General features: G+C 32.8%; 1 protein-coding gene across 1 annotated transcript; it reads left to right on the top strand.

Annotated features, from left to right (window-relative positions):
* The first annotated feature begins 6,447 nt into the window (after positions 1 to 6,447).
* Positions 6,448 to 10,179, top strand: LOC111997300 (IQ domain-containing protein IQM1). The gene is made up of 8 exons (XM_024029376.2): positions 6,448 to 6,857; positions 6,959 to 7,073; positions 7,907 to 7,972; positions 8,259 to 8,347; positions 8,433 to 8,520; positions 8,964 to 9,194; positions 9,374 to 9,475; positions 9,573 to 10,179. The coding sequence occupies exons 1-8, from the start codon at positions 6,448 to 6,450 to the stop codon at positions 10,023 to 10,025; spliced, it is 1,554 nt and encodes a 517-aa protein (XP_023885144.1). The 3' UTR covers positions 10,026 to 10,179.
* The last annotated feature ends 2,225 nt before the right edge of the window (positions 10,180 to 12,404 follow it).

Below are 12,404 nucleotides of genomic sequence, written 5' to 3'. Positions count from 1 at the left end.
AACATAACATAGAAAAGCTCAAATTTGAGAAGAAACGATGCTGTTGAAGTATGCAAATTCGAAAAACAATTATTACTACTTTTTATTAATTATTAGTTAAAATAGAATTTCTATTTTGTATTAAAAAAAAAAAAAATAATTATAAGATTCGATGAATCATGAATGAATAGAATTCGTTTTCATTCCAAAAGCTGAAGCTAATCGGATCTCGTCCTATTCGAAAGTAGTGGGCTTTGAAATATTTGTTGTCCGGTATCTGGAATTAAAGCCCATGCCCACATCCTATTAAATCAAAAAACAAAAAGCCTATGCTCATTAATGGGTTGGCTCCTAAGCACATAATTAAGCCTGTTGGTCCTTTTTTGTATGAGCCCAAAAAAGTACTTTAATTATGCCTGCTTCAAGGCCTAAATAAGCTAAGCGGAAGGGATCTATTATCTATAGTTACCATAGTTATTTTTTAATTTTTAATTTTTATCGAGATAGTTATTTGAATTGTGCACAAACGTGTTCTAAAACGAAAACAATGTCAACAAAGCAACTCAGTTTTATTTTATTTTTTTGGTGTGAACAAAAGCTGAGTACGATCCAGGTTGAGTTCGAACCGAGCCCACACTCAACTCAAAAGAATTGGCCCAAACTCTCTCTCACCCAAAATTCACACACTTGGATCAGGTTGGGTATGTGGTGGGTAAATCGGGTCTGGGTTGGGTCAACTTCTTTCTTCCCCCCCCTTTTTTTTTTTTTTTTTAAATAAAAAATATTTTTTTAAGAGTGTATTAGTCAAATGGTTCATTAATCATTATACAACTTACAATGATATCAAAAAGTTTAAACTAATTTTAATATTGATCATGCTATGCCATTTTTAAATGTGACAAATTTTATTTATGAAATATACCAACAATTCAAAGCCTGAAATAATCCTTCAATTCTTACAACATTTATCTTGCTAGTTTACAACATTTTACAATATTTTAAAACCTATGACTATTTTATAATACTTTTACATATTGTTAATGTAGCCAACTTCTTCCTAGTTTTTATCTTGACCCATCATTAACATCACTTTTTCATTAACTAATAATAACTCACCACATCAGTGATGGGAAAATTTTTTGTAAAACAATTTGTATCTCTAGCATTACTCTTAATTCTTAAATTACATTTAGATTGCTTTATTTTCTCATTAACAATAGTTAATCTTTATGTCTACCTTGATTCAAATAAATTAACTTATAACTGAAATGACATATCTCCATGCACAAAATGCTTAAGGGTTTAGGGGGGGAAGTGATTCGATCTGCAAGTTAACAACATATTGTAATTATCCCACCCCCCCCTCCCCCCCCCCTCCCCTCCCCCCCAAAAAAGAAAAAAAAAAAACTTATATAAAATCTCACCAATCACACCCCTAATGAAAGTCAACTAAGCAAACTCAACTAAGCTAAATACGCAGCCTCTTGACATAGCAAAAATTTACTTGTATATGCATTCCCATCTCCAAGTCCCAGCCGTAAATTAAAAGCCTTAATACAATTTTATTTACATAAGACCTCTATCATGGACGGCAATAAAAAATATTTTATGTTTTTTTAAATAATTGGGCGGGTAGGGTTGGACCGGAGAGCGACCCAAGACTTGAAGTAAACCAGAATATGTGGCCCGAACTCAACCTGAGTTTCGATTCAACTCACCTAAGGCCTGAAGGGTTAAATAGCTAGGGATGGGCGGGTCTGTGCTCAGCTCTAGGCGCGATCATACCAACACTAATGCACTACATTCCATCATAACCTTGTTATTTATTTATTTATAATTAGATAGCTGAGAGTATGGGAATTTGAATATTGGGTGTCTTCATTATAAATAGTAAAAAGTGTTAGTTGAATTATAAGACTTTTGGCCAAAGCAACTTAAGATTAGCACTTACAAGAAGAGGAATTCCAGTAAATCACATTTTTATTTGTGATGATGTATTTTTTTTTTTTTTTTTTTTTACATTGAACTCAATTAATAAAATCATTGTGAGAATTCTTTATCTGTACAATATATCTATCTTGGTAAAATCATCCTTCTTTCTAGCCTAAACCTATTCAAAACATGTTAGAGTTTGAATTTACAATTTCTGATAGATTGGGTTGCGATGGAATAGCTATCAGAAATTGTATTGTGATTGATCGTGCATTGATTGTATGCTTGTCGAAACCTTGAATCTTGATCAATTGAGCCTCGAACAAGTGGCATAAAAACTTTTCACAAATTCTTCTTTTTACTGCATCCTCACACTTTGATCCTGAACATTGTATAAAAAATTATATACTCAATGATTATTACATTGTCATGAAATTTGCAAATCTAAAACCTAAAGCTAAATATATAAAAACCCTAAAATTCTTGTATTGTTCGGTTTCCTTTATAAGGGAAACCATGATTCAAACCCCTCCTCCCGCACTTGGTGTAACAATTGTATTATAAAAAAAAAAAAAAAAATTCTAAAAACATTAAAAAAAACAAAAGACTAAGATTTCCTAAAAAGGTAACTCATCAGAAAAGGAGACAATGGGGACATAAGGACCAAACATACAGGTAGAAGGTCTCCCAGTAAAACGGGTGAGCATCTCAGTAGGACTAGGCTCGATCTCCTATAAGAAAAGGGAAAATCTGGGAGCCTAGGAAATATTGAGAATTTTTTAGTGTTAGGTTTCCCTTAAGAGTGATACTTATTGAGAACTTTTTGTTTAGAACCCAAATTGATTGGACAACTAATTAATCAGTTAATTAGCAATTAAGTTAATTATGTGATCACAATTGTAACAATTCAATCACAGCCACATCATCATTAGATGAATTTATACAAATCTGCATTGACACATTAGATTGGTGGCTCTAAGGTTTCACACTTGATCACCAATATGTTATGCAAGCAGACTTTAATTCAAAACACGTCAAAGTTTGAGTTTACTATTTTTTGATAGATTAAGTTGCAAGGAATAGTTGTTGAAATCTCTATTTCAATCAATTGAGCATGGATTGAATATCTGTTGGAACCTCTTGAATCTTGATTGATGGAGACTAGACCAAGTGGCCGTCAAAACCTAACAGAAAGTCTTCTTTGAAATGTATTTTCACACTTAATTTGATCATGGACATTGTGTAAAACATTATACACAATGATTTTACATTGTAATGGAATTTGTCAATAAAAAACCTAACACTAAAAATATGAAAACTCTAAGAGGTTTGTATTGGTGGTATTAATTGTTTGGTCTCTTTTATAAGGGAAACCATAATTCAAATATCTCCTGCATTTAGTGTAATAATTGTATTACTAAAAAAAGAAAAACACATAAAACAAAATTTTCTCTAAAAAAAACAAAAAAACTAAGATTTCTTTCAAAGAGTACTACATGATAATTTAGAATATTAACCTTATGTGCACATTTAATATTCACATTGCTACTAATTAAATGCGAGATGTGAGTACTATCTTCCTTTTCCTTTTCTTTTTTTTTTTTTTTTGTTTGAGAAACAAGTGTGACCATCTATCAAGTTATATTACTTCTAATTTGGTCATATGATTATTAATTACCGACACGTATAGAAAGTCAAAAAACTAAAACAAAATTTTCTCTAAAAAACAAAAAACTAAGTTTCTTTCAAAGAGTACTACATGATAATTTAGAATATTAATCTTATGAGCACATTTGATATTCACATTGCTACTTTTTAAATACGAGATGTGAGTTACTATCTTCCTTTTTCTTTTTTTTTTTTAGAAACAAGCGTGACTATCTATTAAGTCATATTACTTCTAATTTGGTCATAATGATTATTACCTACACGTATAGAAAATATTTCTATCTGAATCTGTATAACAACCAACAAATGATGGCCTACATGTTTTACTTCTTAATTGGTCGGTGAATACTTAGTCAAAAGGGAGACTAGGCGTTTATCCAATTACGTTTTTTATGGGGGGAAGCATTATCGTCCACAAAGCGTGTGGAAAGATTTCAATTTTCTACTTTTAACTTTTTTTGTAAGTTTTTATGTATTATTTTCAACTAATATGGAGATGAGTTGAAAGTGACGCTGCTGTGTTACAAGGAAACACTGAATATTACCTGCCGTCCTCGATTGCCAATAGTATTTTGAAAAACAAATAAGGAGATGCTATTGGTGATTTTGCTTAATGTGTGACCCACAACCACAATGCGACTTGTGTGAATTCAACATTAACAAAACAAAAAATAAAAAATAAAAAATAAATAAAATTAAGGTAACAAGAAAACATCAATTTCTTGGAAAATTCATTGCCCTATGACTTAGGGAAAAAAAATTGACAAAAGGGATTTAATGAAGTTGCTTTGGTTGCATAGATAACCTCTTGATGTGAAGAAAAAAAATGATGTTTTTAATTAATACATATGTACACATTGTTGGGGGATGATAACATCTTGATCAGAGATTTCAAGGGATCAAGGGATTTTTAAAAAATATATTTTTAATGCTAGATCAAAAAATTAATATAACATGGCATCATTTAATTTTAAAGCGAAACTCAATAGATTTGGACCTAAATATGTAGTATTAATTTATCAAATTTTATTATTAAAAAAAAAAAGCTCAATTTGTTTTCTTATGTATTAAATTTTCACTCACCTGTGTATACAAACACATTGCGTGTGTGTGTGTTTTTTTTTTCGGTTGTAATTTCGGGATTGAAGTGTTCAAAAATACACATGCTTTTACACTTGCATGAAAACAACACGTAGGGCTTCAATAATATAACCGTTTTGTTGATTTTTATTTTTTCGAACTTTCGGTATTTTATAGAGAAAGAAAAATAAAATACACACGACACTTGGTCGATGGAAGATTTTTATACCAATTTGCACATTCACATCGCATCAAATTTCACAACATGATAAGTACGTATGGATTTTTTCTATACAATCATCATGAATGATAAATCAAAACAATAGACATATAATTGAATACAACTAAGGAAAAGGTATACTCTCCGACATAATAGTAGTCCGACAAAATCCAATAGATGTGGCTACAATATAGCTTTCGTGTAGTTTGTGCATAGATAAAGATTTGACAAGATCTTTGCCCCTCCATACAGGCCTATATTTAGAATAGTAGTTTATTGTTTTCACGGTCGTTGCTTTCTGTTTCTCTACCCTTTCTCCACCTGCTGATCTTTCTTGGAACATTCTTTCTAAGACAACTATGACAACCTTTCTCTTTCTCTCTGTCTCTTTCCTATTCCTGTTTGTAACTAATAAGTGAAAGAAAACATACTTTGGTCTATACAAAGAAAACTTATACTATTATGTATTTGACAGATTCTTTCTCACATTTTAGTTGGGTGTAGAATGAAAAAACAAAATTTAAGTGTTTATTACCTCTTTTTTCCAAATAAAGAAAATCAATAAAGGTTAAATGCAACTTTGAACCCTTCAAGTTCAAACCACTTGTGGCATTTTCAAGTCACACGATTTTTTTTTCCATTCTATGACAACTTGCTTTGATGAGCACAAAATTTCAAACTACCATATTTTCTGCGATCTTTGTCTATTACGAATTTGAAGGTACCAGCTAAGTGAACTACACTTTAAATTTCTTGGCAACTTCAAAGCAAACGTAGTATTGTATATAAAGGAGGGAAATGGTCGTATATGTTAAAAACTAAACTAGAACAGTAACACACACCACACCCGCACAAAAGAAATGGAGAGGTATACCTCAGACAAGAACTCTGAACGACCTGAGTTTGTATCTTCAGGTGCGAATCTCAAAGTTCTATTTAATTGTTCATTTCTTTTTTTGTGTTATTTACTTAAGAGTAATGGCTGTAGAAATAATCATGGTGTAGTTCTGAAACATGTGACTAATATGAAACATTATTCTTAACATTTTCAGACGTTTTCAGAAATCTTAACACTTAGAATGAAGCATATTTTAACCAAAAAAATAAATGTGGTGAGTTATGCTTAGGATGAAACATATTTTAAAAAATAAAAATAGTAATAAATTTTGATTGCTTTTGGAGTGCATGCCATTATGAAACTTATTTCTCAGCTCTCGTGAATACCTGTGAATCCATGTGATGATGGAGATAACAAAGTAGAAGCTGATTGGATTCTTGTTATAGTTTAAGTATGAAAATAATATGGCATTAAGAAAAAGGAAACATTTTGCCTCCTTTGCTGTGTTTTTGAACATGAATGCATTTTTATTATAGTGAAAAATACAATTTTATGATTCTTGAAGAGCTTGCAACTTTAATTCATTTGCGTTAATTTGTTGAGCAGGTTGATCTGTCAAAATTCACACGCTCATAGCCTCACTGCTTTAAAACTAGTGGGATACCCTTTTCTTTGCTCTCATCATCATTTATAGACTGGAAGGCACAAGCGCCTTGGCGTAGAAGAAGTAATGGTGAGATTCATCAACTGTGAGTCCAAGGAAAGGAAGGATATCTTCAAGCAAGGTGATCCAAGTGACATTGATAAATATGAGGGGTTAGATAGCATGATTATTGAAGAAAAGGAAAGTGGGATAGCTAGAAGATCCAAGAAGCGGAAAGTGGAAGGGTTAAGGCTGCAAACAACTGTTTCATTCAAGAAAGTGTTGCTGCATGAAAATAGTTCTGATTTGGAGGAAAATGCCAATGATTCAAGCAATAAAGTATATCCTGTGGTCGCTTTGCCTAAACCCGAAATTCGGATTTCTCCGAGGACTACTAATGAACATAATGCAGCTGCAATTAAGGTGCAGAAAGTTTATAAGAGTTACCGGACTAGAAGAAACCTAGCAGATTGTGCTGTAGTTGTTGAGGAGCTCTGGTTTGTTCTATTAACAAAACTATGTTTCAGCTACCTACAGCTTATATTTCCAATTCAGAATTTTATTTTGTCTAATTATTTTGTTTTTATAAATTTTGTAGGTGGAAGGCAATAGACTTTGCAAGTCTTAGGCATAGTTCAATATCATTCTTTGAGTCTGATAGATCAGAAACTACTATTTCAAGATGGGCACGAGCTAGGACTAGGGCTGCCAAGGTGTGTACATATTACCATCATTTAGGCTTCCTAGGTTTGCCGAACTTTTAAAGATGAAAAAAATTTTCAAGTCAATTGTTTCAACAGTTGGGGTCAACTCAGTCGTTTTCTTTAAGACAAAAGTCATTACCTTAAAAAATATTCAACTTTGCTTTATTAGTTTTGCTATTTGACCATGACTTAAAATGCAACCAATCAATCTATTTCACGTGAACAAAATTTTTCTTTAAACTAGTTTGGAGAGAAACTCTTCAAACTTCTCATATATATATATATATATATATATATTTTTGTATGAATTTTGAAAATCTAACCGTTGAATTTAATATTCTTTATGTTCTTAACATGCATATCAAATTTCGTTCAAATCGGATATTATTTACTATTTGATCAATTAACTTAATTTTTATATACAACTTTAGATTACAAAAACTTGAAATTATAACATTTGTTTGATTACATAGCAATTGATTTTTGATTTTTTTGAAATTTTGTAAGTATTAAGGATGTAATAAGAACATGTAATCGACGGTTAGATTTTCAAAATTCACACTTAATATAAATATATATGATGAGTTTGTAGGGTTTCTCTCCAAATTAGTTTGGAAGAAACTTTGTTCTATAAATTTTATTTCCTAGATCTGATTGTGTATAAAGTGACACTAATATAACCTTAAATTTTAAATATTTATTTTAAATCATGAAATATATTCATTTCAAATGGAGAGCATCCTTATTCAGCAAATTGATGTAAAATTCACATTTTTCATCTTCTTACAAGAACTCCTTTATATGTTATTGAATACTGTATAATACCATATGGTTGACTGTAGGTAGGTAAAGGTTTGTCCAAGAATGAGAAAGCTCAGAAATTAGCTTTAAGACACTGGCTTGAAGCGGTTAGTCCACATTCTACATTCCATATGTTTTATTTTTCCTTAGCTTTGATTGTTTCCTATAGTCATGGATTCTTATAGATTTGACTCAAAAATTGACTTTACTTGATGACTAAAAAAATTGACTTTAAGTAGTTAGGAAATCTTTTGAGGTCTACATACAATGCCCTTCCTAAAAGGGAAAATTATGAGGCATGATCAGAGAAGACCAAGTTTTTTGTGTAATAAGGGGTTTGGAATCATAAGAAAATGGATTAAGCTATGTTAATTTTCTCCTTGTGTTGCACAGATTGATCCACGCCATCGGTATGGACACAATTTGCACTTGTATTATGATGTTTGGTTTGAAACTGGGAGCTCCCAACCTTTCTTCTATTGGTAAAACTCCAACAACCTTTAAGATATGTTTAGCCTTCTTTTACTACATTTCTTAATGTATTGACTATTGACCATAAAAATGAAGGTTGGATGTTGGAGATGGAAAAGAAGTAAATCTTGAGAAGTGCCCAAGGACCAATTTGCAGCGTCAATGCATCAGATACCTTGGACCAGTGAGTACAATTGATCTATTAACTTATCAAAGACACTTTGTGGGGCAGGATAATAATTGGTGCTACCAAACCTGGCCTTATGTTTCAACACCAATTTGGCATGTACAAAGGACCTTTCTCAATTTTTACATTACACTCATTCTCTTTATTTTTTAATACCATTTTCACATTAATAATCAGAATATGATAAATTTTGGTCAGAATGAATATCGTTTTCCAAATGGAACAATCGAATTATAGAGGCATATAATATTCCTAAATTTTCATTGCTTAAAAACAAACTTGAATTTAAAAGTAATAATCTTGCTCTTCCCCTTTTGATTTTTGTTTCCAGAGTGATCTATCATATAACAAGAAGAAATGGCCTTTAGACTTTGGTAGTATGGTGGTCATAGTTGGCTTGTTAGGCTCATCTTTTATAACTTTTAACTTTCTCTTGGCAGAAAGAGAGGGAAGCATATGAAGTGATTGTAGAAAGTGAGAAGCTTGTGTACAAACAAAGTGGAATGTTAGTGGACACAGATGATGGTACTAAGTGGATATTTGTCCTCAGCACAACAAGGAACTTGTACATTGGGAAGAAGAAGAAAGGCCAATTTCAGCACTCTAGTTTTCTAGCAGGGGGTGCCACCACCGCAGCTGGAAGATTGGTGGCCCATAATGGGGTTCTTGAGGTATCTATGGTTGCACGCATATATATATATATATACTCTTCATAGCTAGAATCAATAGTTCAGAATGTGTCCTCAATGTCTAGAACAAAAGAAGCAATTTTAAGGGGCAATATGCAATAATGTCATCTTCTAAAGAGATCGTATCCAAAATTTTGATGTATACTTACTCATCTTGTTAGGCTATATGGCCTTACAGTGGTCATTATCACCCAACGGAAGAGAACTTCTTGGAGTTTATTAGTTTCCTAGAAGAGCACCATGTGAACTTGACCAATGTTAAGGTAATTTCTTCCATCCTCTGTCACGTGGTGTTACATAGTTGGCACAAATTCATTGAGTTTGATTGAATTTGTGTACATCTGAATGATTGAACTGCAGAAATGTGCCATAGATGATGATGATCCAACAATGAAAGTGACCGACAAGGAACTAAAGTTGGAGTCAACGAGGGGTTCCTCTACAAATATCAAATCATCTTACACAGAATCAGTAGATGTTGATGTGCCTAACAAGGAGGCTGCCAATGTCACAATTTGTCATGATGAAATAGGAACCAATGTGAAAGCTCCGGCGTTCAAATTGGCTAAGTGTTTGTCACGTAAATGGAGCAGTGGAGCTGGTCCTCGTATTGGGTGTGTTCGAGAATACTCAGCACAGCTTCAATTTCAGGCACTTGAACATGTAAATCTATCACCTAGGACCATGCCTGGATACTTTCCTAGCAATGCTCCTATTCCATCGCCAAGACCAAGTCCCAAAATCCATTTATCACCTAGCCTTTCATGTATGGGACTTCCTAACCCAACGGTTCATGCTTCAACTAGTGACTAGATTATAAACCGACAAGTGAAATTTTTTTTTAGGTCTGTTAGAACTGAAAGGTTCAGGGCTAGTGGCACTTTAAGGACCATTGGTGTTTTTTGTGCCCTTAGAGTTTAAGCCTTTAGTAGTGTCATAAAAACAAAAAATAAGGTACAGAAAGGGACTAACCTACACTGATTTTATTTTATTTGTTATTATTATTATTATTTTTTTTTTTTTGGGCCTTCGATTTATGTAAGTTTATGTTGATGAAATAGGAACCAATGTGAAAGCTCCGGCGTTCAAATTGGCTAAGTGTTTGTCACGTAAATGGAGCAGTGGAGCTGGTCCTCGTATTGGGTGTGTTCGAGAATACTCAGCACAGCTTCAATTTCAGGCACTTGAACATGTAAATCTATCACCTAGGACCATGCCTGGATACTTTCCTAGCAATGCTCCTATTCCATCGCCAAGACCAAGTCCCAAAATCCATTTATCACCTAGCCTTTCATGTATGGGACTTCCTAACCCAACGGTTCATGCTTCAACTAGTGACTAGGTTATAAACCGACAAGTGAAATTTTTTTTAGGTCTGTTAGAACTGAAAGGTTCAGGGCTAGTGGCACTTTAAGGACCATTGGTGTTTTTTGTGCCCTTGGAGTTTAAGCCTTTAGTAGTGTCATAAAAACAAAAAATAAGGTACAGAAAGGGACTAACCTATACTGATTTTATTTTATTTGTTATTATTATTATTATTATTATTATTATTATTATTTTTTGGGCCTTCGATTTATGTAAGTTTATGTAATTTAAGATGGGTCAATTTTTCCCCCTGAATATTTTATAACCCTGTTCAGTGGGGTGGGTATTTTCTTTGTAAGATTTGTTCTTGTATTCATAATTAAAAGGTACTTTCAATGATATAATAAATTTCCGTTCTCTTCCTCTTCCTCTGTTTTTATGTCTATCCCCAACACACTTGCATTTGATTTCTTGTATGTTTGCTATTCTTAATAGCCTCTAAAGCTATTCTTACTGTACAAAGATGGATTGATCATACATAGAAATCAAGTTGACTAATATCACTACACTCATAATTGGCTATTTTAATTAATTTAGTGCAAATTATTAAAGCAGAATAATATTACTACACCCATGGTTGACATAATACTACTTTTTGTCTTCAATTGTGGAACTTTATTGCCATTACTGATGATCAATATAAGGTATATTGCTTTCAACCAATTAGCCAATGTTTTTGCAATTAGTAATGAGTCTTATAGCTCAATTAGAATCTCTTGGTAATTTCAATTGAGACACTCATAGTTCAAATCTCCTATTTCCTTTGTAAATATTGAATTTAACTTTAGGAAAAAAAAGAATTATTTAATTGTTAGGTTCTAAAGATTTAGGATTTTATGTATTTAGAACTCTAATTTGTATTGTTGGCAAACCATGATCAAAATAGGTTGTTTAGTCTTGTTTAGGCTTGCTCAAAGTTGGGTCTTTCATGTAAAGTTGGAATCGAGAGGCTGCAGATGCATTGGTGCATTTCGGCCTGGCTCAATCGATCGAAAGAAAGACTCGATCGATCAAATCTCAGGTAGAATGTTTTTTTGCAGAATATTCCAACTCAACCCTAACTCATTAAACGTTTTGGGTTTTCTGTTTTTACCTTAGGTATATAAAGAAAAACCCTAGCCACGTTTTTAGAGTCGCTCCAGTTGAGTTGTTGCTCATACTTTGCTGTTTTGTGTAAATCTCTTGTGAGATCTAGAGGAGTTTTCCTTTACACAAAGTTTAGGGTATTCAAAGTAGAGATTACTTCAACATCTTGATGATCAACTCGGTTGCTACCATAGAAGTTTAAAGAATATCAAGCGTGGGTGCTTGTAGCTGATTGGAGAATCCAAGAAAGAAGGAGTTCATGGATTTGGAGCTTACACGTGGTCGTGTTAGTAAGTTCTACTGGTGGGTAACATTAGGAAGTCAAGCGGAGAGCTTGTAAGTCCTTTTGTATGAACTTCGATTCTTTCGCATAGTGGATTCAGGTTTACCTTGAGGATAGCTAGGTCAAATCATCCCCAGGCTTTTACCATGTGGTTTCCTGGGTGATCATATCATTGTGTCTTTTATATTTCCGCTGCTTTATACTTTTGATATGATTGTATGTTTGTGATAACCTAGAATTGCTCAAATTGACTAAGTTAATCACTTAGCTAATTAACTAGGTTAAATTGATTGTTTTAAGGGGTCTAAAACCGTTCAAGTGGTATCAGAGCGGGTAGCTCTCTTGTTAGAGATTTTTTGATCTCTAAGCTGATCCTTGACCCATGTTGTCATGGAATATGGACACTCTCTTGTTGTTCCTCCTCACTTTGATGAGAATAACTATGCTTATTGGAAAGT

The sequence above is a fragment of the Quercus suber genome, unplaced genomic scaffold (assembly GCF_002906115.3).
Source record: "Quercus suber isolate HL8 unplaced genomic scaffold, Cork oak 2.0 scaffold_497, whole genome shotgun sequence".
Taxonomy (NCBI): Eukaryota; Viridiplantae; Streptophyta; class Magnoliopsida; order Fagales; family Fagaceae; genus Quercus; species Quercus suber.
Note: the sequence above shows the minus strand (reverse complement) of the source record. Positions and strands in the feature narration are given on the sequence as shown.

Bases quoted from the DNA above. Each gene is read 5' to 3' on its own strand.
- LOC111997300 (XM_024029376.2), top strand. From the start codon at position 6,448: ATGGTGAGATTCATCAACTGTGAGTCCAAGGAAAGGAAGGATATCTTC. The intron at 8,521-8,963 runs GTGAGTACAATT...TTCTCTTGGCAG, and splicing joins GCATCAGATACCTTGGACCA to AAAGAGAGGGAAGCATATGA. The intron at 9,476-9,572 runs GTAATTTCTTCC...ATTGAACTGCAG, and splicing joins TGAACTTGACCAATGTTAAG to AAATGTGCCATAGATGATGA.